The sequence below is a fragment of the Eretmochelys imbricata genome, chromosome 14, assembly GCF_965152235.1.
Source record: "Eretmochelys imbricata isolate rEreImb1 chromosome 14, rEreImb1.hap1, whole genome shotgun sequence".
NCBI lineage: Eukaryota > Metazoa > Chordata > Testudines > Cheloniidae > Eretmochelys > Eretmochelys imbricata.
The window spans coordinates 25,170,579-25,185,069 of NC_135585.1; the positions used below are offsets into that span (position 1 = coordinate 25,170,579).

At 46.6% G+C, this 14,491-nt stretch overlaps 1 protein-coding gene across 1 annotated transcript in view; it reads right to left on the minus strand.

Annotated features, from left to right (window-relative positions):
- Positions 1-14,491, minus strand: part of DNAH9 (dynein axonemal heavy chain 9) — a 398,671-nt gene that overhangs the window by 285,013 nt on the left and 99,167 nt on the right. Inside the window, exons 29-32 of the mRNA XM_077834481.1 lie at positions 8,312-8,469; positions 5,891-6,029; positions 4,292-4,579; positions 3,054-3,264 (exon numbers count right to left, since the gene is read on the minus strand). Coding sequence (XP_077690607.1) covers positions 3,054-3,264; positions 4,292-4,579; positions 5,891-6,029; positions 8,312-8,469 — 796 coding nt within the window. The remainder of the gene's footprint in view (positions 1-3,053; positions 3,265-4,291; positions 4,580-5,890; positions 6,030-8,311; positions 8,470-14,491) is intronic.

Sequence of the window (14,491 nt, forward strand, 5' to 3'; positions counted from 1 at the left end):
TGGGTCATGGCTTTGAATTAGAGAGATGGGGGGTGAGAACAAGAACAGAATGCGTGAATGACAGAACCACATGCTAGTGAAATCAAGGAGACTGAGGAAATAAAATGTCTCAGGGGAAGCAAATAATTAATGATAAGAACAAGAATGCTGGGAATATAGCAGAAATGCTGTAGAACAGAACAAAATGCCTCAAAACTATCATTCGTCAGTGCACAAATACTTTCACATTAAAATACCAAGAGAGACTTTGGGCTGCATGAAAAGTATCAAGCAAGCAGAAAAAATGTCTCTCTTTTGGCAAATCCTCAAAACCATGGCTTTTGCCCAGGGTGAGCATTTTCTTGCGCAATCCAGAGTAGAGGAACTGGAGGCAGGCAAAAACCAAAAAGGAGGAAGAAAAGGAGTTTCTCAGCTGGAACTGGAGTTCTTGGAGAAGACTGTCAGTACAGAGCCCTCTGCTCTTGGGACACACCTAGACATTGCACCAAAGCCAGAAACCACCGGAAAGCTGTGGCCCTTGATTATGTCCCAAGCCATGAAGAGTTACAGAGGATAGCCGTAATGTCTAAAGGAGGTGTGGCTGCCATGCACACTCAGTTTATTCCACTTCCTCACAATCCAACATGGACTCCAAAAACATGGAGATGGGAGTTGGGAATGTCAATCTGCTCCGGCACTCTACTCCAACACAGAGGTGGGTTTCAGGTAAGACAACTTAAACAACGGCTGCTGGGTGGCTCATAGGAAAAAGGCATCCGATTTTGAGGTCAGGTCAAGAGAATAACGCTTCATAAAGGTATGAGCTGAACTCCCGCTACGCACAAATTCTACCATAGGGACATTATGGATGCATGCTCCAGAAACTGCCTCAGACTGAGTTGTATTTGTTCTGATACCATTGGGGACGGAGACACATAGCATCTCACAGTCCAGATCCCAATCCATTATGACAGCGGTTGAGAAGAAACCACCCCTCCACTAACCTTGTCTCTATATGCCATAAACTAGGGAGAAAGGGAAATCAACAGACAAGTTTGGTTGTACTAAGTCCTTTTAGAGTCCTATTAAGGGACCTTTTAGTAGGCAATGTGTGAAACCTGCCCTCCCCTAGGAATGAATGTAGTTTAGGGAAGAAAACAGGCAAACAGTCTGATTCAGAAGAAAATCAGTGACTGAGTGGGGGTCAATTTAGCATGAGAATGCAGACTTTTGTTAGGCTGTGTAAGGAGAGTGAGCTGCGGAAGCTCTCTGACTCACCTCACTGATGTTACGGCTACAAGAAACACAGTTGTCGGGGCAGCTGATGAAAAAAAAACATTGCAGTGGGGAGTTCCTAAGCCTGGGTAGAATGAGGACAAGCTCCCGCAAAAGCACTGGCTCACGAAACATCAGCCAGTCCCTTTACAATGTCCCTAAAAGCAGAGGCCCCCTTGGAGTGGAATGTGATTTTCAGCTCTGCCTGGTGTGGGCTCACTCCAGGCACTGTTTGACCAAAGCTAGTCCTTGCCTTCACTCAGGTCAGACTCCACAGCCTCATCTGTGACCTGCACTTTGTTTCTGTCACTTGTGATTTAAGGTCTGTAGTTACAATCAGATGAAACTGGCACTGTAGGGGGTCAAAGGCAGAATACATTCTAGGGACGAATGGGCAGTTTATCTCTTGGAAGGAGGACAGTTGGGTATGATTTATTGGCAGCCTCTTCCTTCGCCTTCCTCTGCTTAAGGGACCAGGGCATAGGCGGTCTGGCCTAGTGGTCACAAATGGGCTGAGATCTGCCCACCAGGGAAGACGTGTCTCTCTTACTGTTAGCCAGTCAGCAGCGCTGGTGGGTTAAAAAGAGAGCATGTGGCAAGCAGAAGTAATTTCTGAGGCCAGAGAAACCTTTCTGTAGCGGGGTGGACACCCGCTCGGGCCCAGAGGGATTTAAGATAGCCCTGGGAGAGGGCTGGGGCAGGGGAAGAGATGGGCTGATTGGCAGAGCAGCCACAGCTGGGGGCCATGCCCCAAACAGACCCATCGGGCCTTATAAAAATCAGGGAAGCCCGGGAGCAAGAGAGCACTCTCTCGCTAGCTCTGAGAGGGAGGGACCTGGCTGCAGAGACCTGAAGAGAGGACCTAGTTTGGAGCAGGGCTGGGGAAAGGCCAAGGGAGCCGGGGAGCTCTGGCCTAGGAAAGCCCCAGGCTGCAGGCCTGGGAAGGCCTATTAGGTACGGGGGTTGCAGGGGCAGCCATGGATAGGCAGAGGCAGTAGGTCTGAACCCAACTTTGCCTGTGATGAGTGGCTCATACTGCAATCTAGCGCGGGAGCTAGCTGGTGACTGGCAGGAGCCTACGACTGAGGCGAGGTAGGGATAGTGGTTGGGGGGTTCCTCTGGGCGTGGGAGACCCAGAACTGTGGGGTAACGCCAGGGGGCAGCACATAGTGAAAGGGGCACTGGGGTCCTGGGAGGGACACGGGAGCCAGCAGCAAGGCGAGACACCGGCCTGAAGAGGGCACTCTGGAGGCTGGAATGCTAATTCCCTGAGACGACCAGCAGGAGGTGCCGCCGGTGAGTCTGCGTCCTGTTACACTTTCCATAAGTGCTGCTGTGGCTATGCTATTAATGGTGAGAACATGGTGAAATGTGTGCACGGAGAGGGTGAGATGGAGTGGAACATGGTGCCCAGCTCATTCTCACCATAGTTACAGCATTCCTGGTTTGAAAGTACTCAGCGCTTTCTAGTTTAGTCCATCATTAGCAGCAGCCTGTCCAGGTTAGGAACTTTGAGTCTCTTGTATATGGGCAGGACAGCTGATTCTTAGGGTAGCTAGGTTAAAACAAGATTTATTCGAGAGCAATTTTCATCTGAAAGTCCGACTGGCTAAAGAATCCCATGTGCTCCATCAGCAATAAAGCATTAATACACTGTAGATATTAGATGTGTGTTTGTGCTTTGAGATCTATTGAAAACCACCACATAAGAGCAATGAACTATTAATATTATTATTGTTGTTTACAAAGTTTACAGAAATACCCTTTCTGGTCAGTGGTTTATGTGAAAACACACCTACCATCTTTCCATTCTCTCGTTGCTGGGTTGATGATGCCAAAAAGTTCATCATTGGTGACTGCTTTGGGGTTGAGGTCTGTCCAGACAGGTCGTCGTTTCATTATCTGGTAAGTCTTATTCAGAGATTTCAGTACCTGAGATTTGCCTGTGCCAGCATTACCCACTACAAAGACAGAGTGCCGCACAGCCAGCAACTCTTCCAGCTGCACCACCTGCAAGAGACATCAACTAGAAAGCCCACCGAATTTCAGACCAAATTAACAACCACAAGTCCTGCTTTATTGAGCAGCCACATGGGACTATTAAGCCAGTTGCTCTCATAACGGTGTCTCCTTGCAAAGCGGAACAGAATCATTGCATTATTGTTAAGGATACAATTTAGTCACAGAGATCACAGAAATCACAGATTCCATGTTTTTAATGGACCTCTGTGACTTCTTTGGCTTCAGCTGTCAGGAGCTGCAGCTGGGGCCAGAGCTGGGACTGTGTGGCCCCATCCTAAGACTTAGGCCAGGGCTGGAGCCCGGGCTGTGACCCCAGCCAGTGGTGATGGGGCTTGGATTATCAGTCCCCCCACCCGCTGCAGCAGGGCTCGGGCTGTCAGTCCCCTGCACCCATGGGGCTTCAGCTGTCATTCCTTCCCCCACTCCCAGTCATTTTTAGTAAGTCACAGGCAGGTCGAGGGCTCCTGTGAATTTTTGTTTATTGCCCACGACCGGTCCGTGACTTTTACTAACAATACCAGTGGCAAAGTCTTAACATTAATTACTGTTACACCAGCACCGAGCTAGCAGTGCCCAAAGTGCAGTTTGTGGAATTCTACAATATGGCTCAATTTAAAATGAGGTGTGGCCAGTCAAGACCTGTCCACAACTTGAACTATAAATACCCCTGACTAAATCTTAGGTGCTCTGGGGGGCTCCAGGACACCACTGCTGCTCTGGGGCAGGTGTCGGGGGGCCTCTGTTGCTCTGGTGGGGCCTCTGGATTGCCGCTGGTGCTGGGGGAAGGCTCCAGGGCACTGCTGGTGCTGCTGTGGGGGGAGGGGCTGGGAGCCACTGGTGCTGCTCGGAGCGGCCCTGGGGTCAGCTGCACTGGCCACTGCAGAAGTCCCGGAAAGTCACAGAAACCATGACTTCCGTGACTTCTGTGACAGACTCGCAGGCTTACTTATTAGTTAAGAGAATACTGAAGGTTAAGTAAAGGTCTGAAGTTGGGATGAAAGAATCTCTCGCTTACTTTGAGTACAAAGTTGTCTTCAGCCTGCAGTTTGAGGTTTAACACAGCCTGTTTCACAAATGATTCAAAACTCAGGTCTCGTTTTCTGGGGACATCCAAAGCAGGAAAAAGATCCCCGATCAGCCCCATAAACACTGGCATATCGTCTGTCACAATCTTAGGAATGTTGAAGTCACGAAGAGAGCGCATAAGAACCTGGTCTTCAGGACGATCAGGGTCCCCTCTCTTAAGGGAGCCAGCAACAACCAGCACTGACTTAATTGCACGCAGGCCCCAGTCATAGTGATCCTAAACAGGGCAGAGTGAAAGGAGTCATTTACACTTAGCTGGCTTGCCAGAATACAAAACAAGGAAGCAGACAGTTCCAAATGGCCATGTAACCCAACAGCAGAAATTCATCTGAATCTTCTTCCATCTGCACAGTCCTTGCTACAGAATGCAGTAGCAGTCTGGCTGCTAGGACTTCCAACCCCACCTTCCTTAGGTGGGATTCAGCTGATATAGAATTCAGTAAGTACAGCAGCACTGGGAGGAGCTGAGGAGATCAGACCCTACCCCTCTGCCCCTCCAGTGCCCCCCTGGACCCCAGCTCCAGGGGCACTAGGCCCCATGCAACTTCATCCTTCCCCCAGTCATGCGGGCCCAGAGAAGGAAGGAACACTAGGGTGGAGCCAACCCATGGGCAGAGACTCGGCCCGCAGGAGCCAACACAGAAGCAGTAACAGCAGCAGGCATCTTGGGACACTGATGATGTCATCAGGCTGCTGACAAGAGTTTTAACTCAGAACACTCATACCTCTCTGCTGATTGGCTGCTGGGTCACCCCCTTTATCCCCCTCTCAAAGTCTCTCCTTCCTCACTCCAGCTGACCTCCAGCCTTCTGTCCCTCCACCCTCCTCTCCTGAGACTGACCAATTCATTTCATATACATTCCAAGGACGCAATCATATGGCCATGAAGTCCTGTTGCTACAAACCTGCGCTGGATTTTAACTACCTGCCAAAAGATGAAAGGCTCCTTCTTCCATTACTAAACCCGAGACACTCAAAATTATTATGATTCAGCATGTTTATTATGGTAGGAGAAGCTGCTGGCTGTGGGGCAACCAAGAACGGGGCCCATTGTGCTAGCACTGTACAAACACAGTAGCAGACAGACCCACATTTCCCCCCCACTACCCCGTTTACACAACGTGCCAATTACAGTACCCCATGCACGTCTTCCCTTAATCAGCAGTGCCTGCATGCAGGGAATCTTGTGGATGTGCACTTACACGTGTCAGTCAAGTTGGTCAGAGCTTAGAGTAGAAAGAGAAGGAGGACTTGGGGCACCTTAGAGACTAACAAATTTATTTGAGCATGAGCTCTCGTGAGCGACAGCTCACTTCATCGGATGCATTCAGTGGAAAATACAGTGGGGAGATTTATATACACAGAGAACATGAAACAATGGGTGTTGCCATACACACTGTTATGAGAGTGATCAGGTAAGGTGAGCTATTACCAGCAGGAGAGCGGGGGGGGGGTAGAACTTAGTGTTACTGGTCATTAGGAGACTGACATATTTAATTGCGCTTTATAGCTCATGAAACAGACTCACCTGTTTGGACAGAAGCTCTTTGCATAATTGGTAAAGAGTAATGAATTTCCTGGCTAACAACCGTGCCTCAATGAACCCCTCAGCCACCAACATGATTTCACAGATCAGTTCAAAGTCTGGCACAACCATTGCACATGGCCTAAAAGCAAGGATGGGAAAAATAATTATAGAGCTACATTTCCGCTTCAACCAAGGAACAAACACAACTTTGCTGGCAAGAGTTTCAGCACTGTGACTGAGAGGGATAGCTGAGGCCGGGGTTGGTTTCGATTCTGAGGAGGCATGTAAAACAAAAAGCCCACAAAGCTACAATTGTAGAATCAGAGAGATGTAGGGTTGGAAGGGACTTTGAAAGGTCATCTAGTCCATGCCCCAGGATTAAGTACACCTAGACCATCCCCAACAGAGGTTTGTCCAACCTGCTCTTAAAAACCTCCCATGATGAGGATTCACCAATAATGTCTCCTACACCAGTTACAAACAACTTAATATCGCGGCTACAAAATCAATCTTCGAGACAAGCAGCAGCTCTGTGTACTCACCCTATCTCAGGCACTAACTGATACAGACTGATGTCAATGCAGACAACGTGTAATGTGAGGGGAAGGGAGAGAAACACTGACTTCACCTTGGAAGTCTAAGCGCCACCCAGACTAAGGCAACTACTTTCACTAATGCAAAGGCTGGGACAGATCACTCCCAACACATTGTCAGTGCCCAAGCTCAGAGACAAAGGAGGACAAGCTGGCTACGGTCTCTTCACATGCTGACAGGATCGGAGGGCGGGGGAGAGAGAGCCTGAGGCACAGAGAGAGTCAAAGACAGAGGGGCTCATGCTGCTGGCACATGGGTCTCTCTGGCACCCCTACTCATTGCAGGACATGGCTGGAAGCCACTAATTGATATAGTCACCCTCATTCAGAACCCCAGCCCTCTTTGAGCCCAGAGGTGTAACTCCTGGTATTCCCCCTCCCATCCTATAATACTCTGGTGGCAGCTCTGTTTGTCAAATAGCTTGGCATATTTGCAAGAAAACATAAGGGCCTACAAAGCAGGCAATAGTGTTCTACAGAGGGGATGGCCCTAGGGAGCAGGGTGATGCTGCTGACAGCAGATGTGACTGTCAGATAGTGAGGGTGTTTTGCCAATACAATGAAAGGTGCTTACCGAGCTCTGGCTACACAGGTATGTCTTCTACACCTATGGTTGCCCTGAGTCAGCTAACTGGGGCTCATAAACCTGTGGCGTAGATGTTCGGACTCTAACCCGACCCCAAATGGCTACCCTGCAATCAAACAGCCCCTTAGCCCGATCCCTGCAAGCCCAATCCCTGCAAGCCCAAGTCAGCTGACATGGGCCAAACGCGGGTGTTTAATTGCAGTGCAGACATACCCTAAGGAACAGATTTCAAACGTATTTAGGAACCTGAAGATGCAGATAGGTACCTACCTGCATCTTTAAGTGCTTAAATATCCTTAAACAACTGGCCCTAAGTCTCCTCCGCGTCTAGAAGAGGTATGGCATGGGCCATGGTGAGGCAAGCCTCCCAGGACTTACTGCTCTCCAGGGTGAAAGGGGTCATCACAAGGGTTGAGAGGGCAGCTCTGTCAGCACGGTCTGTGCCATACTAGGCCCCTCTGCTGAGACGGACATTGAGCTAATCAGAGTTGGGCAAGATCTTCTGGACAAACAGTAAGTTCACCAAAAAAAAAAAGCATTTTGTGGGCATGAATGGAGGCTGAATTTGGGAAACAGTTTTGGCTGAAAAGCAAATAAAAAATAAAATTGGAAATGTCAAACCGTTCAATTTGACATTTACACTGTGAACCATTTCGACATTTTGTTTTCAATCGGTATTTTGTTTAGAAAATGTCACTTTGAATAAACAATAGAAACATTTTGTTTGACCTAACAAAATGTTTTCAGTTTTTTGTTTCAGAAAAAAAAAAGTATTTGCTTAGAAAAACTGTTTTTTCCCTCATCTTTTCAGGCCACCCACCAATGATCAATTCTTTGCTCAGCTCTAGGGCCAATGAATATGAACTGACAGTAGGGTTTGTAATGTGTCACACTAGGAACTGGACTGGCCAATCCATTTTGCAGAGGCTGCTGAATAACCATGAGGTGGCAACAACCTTTGGCCACCACCAGCCTGGGCCAGATTTGACCTTGTGATGAAAGGATTCCATCACCATGCCCCTGAGCCAGCCAGCTGCCAAAAGCTGCTTTTAACAGCTCAGAGACTTGTGCCTCTTTCTCTTCCCTGTACGATCATAAACCAAGACTTTTTGTCCAAGATCTGAGCTATCTATTAATAAAAGTGAATGGAAAGGCAGCTGTGTTCTGAGTCCCCTGACGACACTGACAAAAGTGAAGGAACTAGTTTATTAAATGGGGCACAAAAGCTGATCTGAACCTTACCTGAAAAGAGCTTTCAAGTTCTCGGGCAGTTCAGTTCGTCCAGCATAGCCAGGGTTCATTGTAATGAAAATGCCAACAGAAGGAATCAAATTGATGTCTTCTCCAAGGAAATTGAAACGTTGCTTTTTGTCCCTTATGGCATCCTGTATACTTTTCACCTGAGAACCGGAGTCACTGTTTTAGTTTGAGCATTCAGCTATAAAGAACAGACCACAGTATAGTATCTGTGCTAACTTATTTCTGCTGGGTCCCCTTGAGAAGTCTGTGGTTTATAGCTGTTCTTTTACTAACAACTTTGTACAGTTTGCTGGGCAGGAAACCTATATGACACTGGAATGCAAACTACAATAGGGACAAAAATCCCCAGTTATCATAGATTCATAGATTCCAAAGCCAGAAGGGACTACTGTGATCATCCAGTCTGACCCCCTGCATAACACAGGCCAGAGAACTGACCCAAAGAAATTTCTAGAGCAGATCTTTTAGAAAAACATCCAATCTTGATTTTAAAATTGTCAGTGACGGAGTATCCACCATGGCCTTTGGTAAGTTGATACAATGGCTAATTACTCTCACTGTTAAAAATGTACGGTATGTATTCTTTCCCATCTGAATTTGTCTAGCTTCAACTTTCAGTCATTGGCTTGTTCTGTACTGAAGAACCCATTATTAAGTATTTGTTCCCCATGTAGGTACTTACAGACTGTGATCAAGTCACCCCTTAATCTTCTCTTTGTTAAGCTAAATAGACTGAGTTCTTTGAGTCTGTCACTGTAAGGCAGGTTCTCCAATCCTTTAATCATTCTTCTGACCCTTCTCTGAATCCTCTGCAATTTATTAACATCCTTCTTGAACTGTGGGCACCAGAACTGGACACAGGATTCCAGCAGTGATTAATAAATCAATCAATGTATAATGTACAAATGTATCTATTCTATAGACTAGACCAAAGGCTCCCGAACTGTGGTTCACAGAGCCCTGGTGCAATCCCAAATATCAGGGGAGGGGACCTGTGAGACAATCAATATATTAAAAACATGCTCTGTGCTGTGGTAAAGTTTGAGAACCCCTGCCCTAGGCAGATGTAGTCCAAAAATACTTTCCAATAGGACAAGCTGCACTGACATTAAACATACACCTTCACTTTGTTTTCTTGTGCTCCAATGCAAATAAATGGAACACAGAAGCAGTGTTACATATTCTCCCTGGGAGTTTCATAATGGTATAACCATTTCATGTAAAAACTGGTGCTACTGTATGATACTGTAATGTTATTTATTTATTTACTACTTCCAATTTTTAGAATACAATTTCAGGAGCCCATCTAGTGCTCTGGGCGCCTGTCCCATAAATGAGAAATCACCACACAAACAAAAGCACTGCCCTTAAGTCTCTCTCTCAGCCCACACTAAACCTCAACAGCCTGACCCCAGAGTGGGAAAATCTGGGCTTTGCAGCATGCCTGGAAGGCTCACCACTCCAGGCTCTGGCACACCAAGGCATGGGAGAGCATTCCAAACCCATGGCCCCTCCCAGAGAATACCCTGACAGACACTCCTTCTCATTCATAGTCAGGGAGCTCCCAGCTTGGGCACCGCTGCTGATCTCCACCGTGGTGGTATGTCACAGAGAGGTGATCTCTCATAACAAATGCACATTACAGAATATGGGTCCAATGTGCTGTACAGTATCCAGGGCCTTGCCTACAGAGGCCTCCTTTGCTCTCCACCTTTATGCTCCATAGCAGGAAGACTGCTACCAGGTAAAGATAAGGATAAGAATGGCCATACTGAATCGGACCAGTGGTCCATCTAGCCCAGTACCCTGTCTTCCAGCAGTGGCCAGTGCCAGATGCTTCTGAAGGAATGAACAGAACAGGGCAATTTATCGAGTGATCCATCCCCTGTCACCCAGTCCCAGCTTCTGGCAGGTGGAAGTTCAGGGACACCCAGAGCATGGGGATGCATCCCTGACCATCTTGGCTAAGAGCCATTGATAGATCTATCCTCCAAGAAAGTATCTAATTCTTTTTGAACCCAGTTATACTTTTAGGATGATACAACTCTATCTAAGATTCCACTATTTTAGGATAGCGTCTGAAATTTCACAGCCAGCCTTGCTCTCCTGGTAGGCAGGACCATTTGAAGGCTGCTAAAACCACAGAAGAGAGACAAATCATCTGATGGTTGAATCCAATTGACACACAGCAGGAATCTAAGTAATCTGCAGACAACCCAAAAGCTCCACAAATTTCTTCTCAGAGCTAAAGGAGATAATCTGATGGCACTTCTAACCCACTAATCTAGGGACCATCATCTTTCAGGACAGCTATGGAACTCTCCCAAAGTAGCCATTTGTCCCAGTCACACAGGTGGAAACACTCTCGACTTAAACTTTGCTTATGACACTGTTTATTAACCTCCAACCATTACAAATGAAAGCAGAGAACTGATACACAAAATAACTTACAAGTGGTTCATAAAAACCTGAGCCATCACTATAGAGGAAGGAGGACTCTCCCACAGCCGCAACCATAGAACCCCGTCAGAACCATTGCAGAGATTACAGCATCTCACCAGCTCAACTTAGCCCACCAGAGTGCTGTTACCTGACCTCAGCCCTCAACCCAAGGATGGTCTGAAAAATTATCATCACACTTCACACCAGGATGAAATACCCACCCATCCTCCTTGTCTAACACTGGGCCAGACACAGCGACAGAGGCTGGAAAGGCCTGAGGGTTGTCCATGGCACCATCTGTAATTCGCAATTCCCAAGGCAGTGTCACCAGCCTGACAGAAGTACTACAAACCCTTCCCGCCCCCCCATCTGCTATCTGATGCCCCCCAGCCAGTACTGCTCACAGGTGCCTGGGGTGCAACCAGAATTTTCCTAAGAAGGGGGCCCAGGTTACCTGCCAGGTGGCATGGGCACAGAAGAGATGGAGGAGGAAGCATGAGGAGATGGTAGCCCAGTGGTTCTGGGAAGCAGGAAGCCAGGTGAGAGAGATCAGCTGGGATCTCTCTCCTCCACTCCTCTCCCATCAGAGAGACTAGGACCAACTGAGACCTCCCCTCCTACCGGGCAGTGTCTATGGCCAAGTGGGAGAACCTGGGGCCTCCTCATTGCACTCCTGCAAGATGCTGTAGGGAAGTTTTATTATTCCCAAGCAAACTGACACCGAACTAGCAGAGCACTTGAGTAAGATCACTTAGGTAATATTTCATGAGACACTGTATCAAATACTATATAACAAATATAGCTATGTGCCACCTACTCTGTTCCTTCTATTAACTTCCTGTTTCTCTTGTTGCTCATTTTATTGATCACATCTCTATACTTCTCATTTATCAAGTTCACAGCAGATTTGAATCTTTTAATGCTAACTAATGTTTTACTTAACATTATTTTCAGTGAGGGAAAGGATCTCCCCATTTTTTCACTAGTGGAATCAGAACAGCACTGAGCTGTCTTAAATTGTGACCGATTGCCTTTCTTCTGTAAGAAACCATACTGACATTAGCAGTATGAATAAGACAACCCATGACATATTGCCACGGCTGCTCCTAATGGCAGCTAGCAAACATGGTGACAGAACAGCACTAGTGCCGCTCATTCAGTTGCAGCATTCTAACTCCTGGAGAAAGAACCATTCAAAGTTGAGTCATCTCTGGGTTCCTTCGGTCAAGCTTCCCTTTTTATTTATATATCCTCAAGGACCCCCTTTAGTGTGGACTTTAAACTGTAATGTGACAAAACACAAGTTAAGAAAGAATGATTCATAAACTCATCTAAGCAGTCAGGTGCTTCTTTGGGGATGTCAGGTGATCTAATGCTTATGACATGTCAATATTATCTAGACTGTCCCAATATTATGGGCTTTGTTTTATATACACTATACCCCCACCCCCTGAAAAAAGTGTCCCGGTTTTTCACACTTACTTACAAAATGTAATGTGATGTAAGAGAAATCCAGCCAGTTAGCCTGACCTTGTCCATTTAGCCCAGGGCTTCTCAGCTCGGGGGTCAGTAACAAGTGTCAGGGGGTTGTGACAGCATTGCCCTTCCCATAGAGCCAAATCATGGCTAGACCCCAGCTACACTGGAGGAGGGTCTCGGGGGTTCTTGGTGTGGAAAAGCAGACCCCAGTATGAAGAGGCTGAGTACCAGTGACATAAAGAAATGGGCACTTATAGCTTGGCCAGTTTGACCTCACCAAATTTTCTGGGTGCAGCCTGCAGGTTTCACACCCTCCGTGTTTTGTTCTGAGTTTGGAATCATATGCTCTCAACACTCAAAGCATAACTCAGCTGAATCTGCCAGGTTTCAGTGAGTCCCTTGGGGAACCAGCAAGGAAATTCACTGGTTAGGGGCACACCTTTCAGTGACCCCCCTTTTCCTGCCTGTGGTGCCAAAGGTGAATGTGAAAAGAATGTTTAGCAAAGATTTGTATGGACCTGGGCTAGTTTTGCTTCTGGGCAAAAAATGCTCGTTTCATCCAAAACTAGCACAGCTCTAACCTCCTTACTGGTTACTATTTCCTGATGTCACCTTTATCTTATTATGACATTGACACATGTAATGCAAGCCTTAGTATGCAACCTCTGGAATGAAAATTCAAACTCTCAGGCTAGGGATCATGAGAAAAGGACCAGAAACATGTTGGAAAGAAAAAGAAAAGGAGTACTTGTGGCATCTTAGAGACTAACCAATTTATTTGAGCATAAGCTTTCGTGAGCTACAGCTCACTTCATCGGATGCATACTGTGGAAACTGCAGAAGACATTATATATACAGAGACCATGAAACAATACCTCCTCCCACCCCACTCTCCTGCTGGTAATAGCTTATCTAAAGTGATCACTCTCCTTAAAATGTGTATGGTAATCAAGTTGGGCCATTTCCAGCACAAATCCTCAGTTTGTGTGGGGGGGGCGGAGGGTGAGAAAACCTGGATTTGTGCTGGAAATGGCCCAACTTGATTACCATACACATTTTAAGGAGAGTGATCACTTTAGATAAGCTATTACCAGCAGGAGAGTGGGGTGGGAGGAGGTATTGTTTCATGGTCTCTGTATATATAATGTCTTCTGCAGTTTCCACAGTATGCATCCGATGAAGTGAGCTGTAGCTCACGAAAGCTTATGCTCAAATAAATTGGTTAGTCTCTAAGGTGCCACAAGTACTCCTTTTCTTTTTGCAAATACAGACTAACACGGCTGTTACTCTGAAACTTGTCATGTTGGAAGGAAGAAAAGCAAGAGGCAAAGTGGGGAAGAAGATTTAATAGCTCTTTCCCATCTCTGCTTTCCATGGTTCTGTGCTATCAATGTATCCTCAATATATACATGCATAAAGGCTGTAGCTCTCCCTGGGAGATCCAGCAGAATGACTCCCACTGACTTCAGTGGGCTTTGAATCAGCCCGAGAATCCCTCTTCCCCACATAAAAACCTATTTCCATCTCGTCTCCATATGGAAAGAGACAGATTTACTGGCCACGATAAGCATGTAGGTTACGGTAAAGTCAGTTCTCAGCACTAAAATTAAGCTTTGTAATTGTTGCACAAGGGGTTAATAATACAAATTCTCATCATCCTAGTAGAATAATTTTGCATGTGAAAAGTTGCCATAAGAATTTCCCTCAAAATGATCAAGCATGGCTCTGCTTGGTTCCACTTTTCTGTCCGATGGAGAAAAATAAGGTGCCTACAATGGTGGGTGCATGAAGGGTCTGGGCTATTCTAGCTATGAGGTACCAGTTTCAGTCACAGCATCATGCAAAAGCAAGTGATGTGCAAATTGGGGAAAAAATCTATCATTTGGAAGAACTGGCTGAGCAAGGGCATCATATGGCTCTCTACACTGGTCAAGGATGAGGGCTGTGTCTCTTTTCTAATTCTAAAGCAAAGATATGACCTGCCACCCTCAGCAGAGTGCAAATACTTTGTGGGAAGGGGAGTTATCACAGCCCGTGAAAGAACCCCAATGGCAGAGCATGTTACAGCATGTTAATAATGCTTCGGTGGCTCTCAGGCTACACCTGATATAGCAAAAGTCTCTATTCAAAATGTACAGGACACACAGGAGTTGTGCAAGAAGGGGCCTGGCCATCTGATGTTTGTTGGTGCAGTATAAAGAAAAACAAACCCTGATGCATATGCTATGGGACTGTACAACG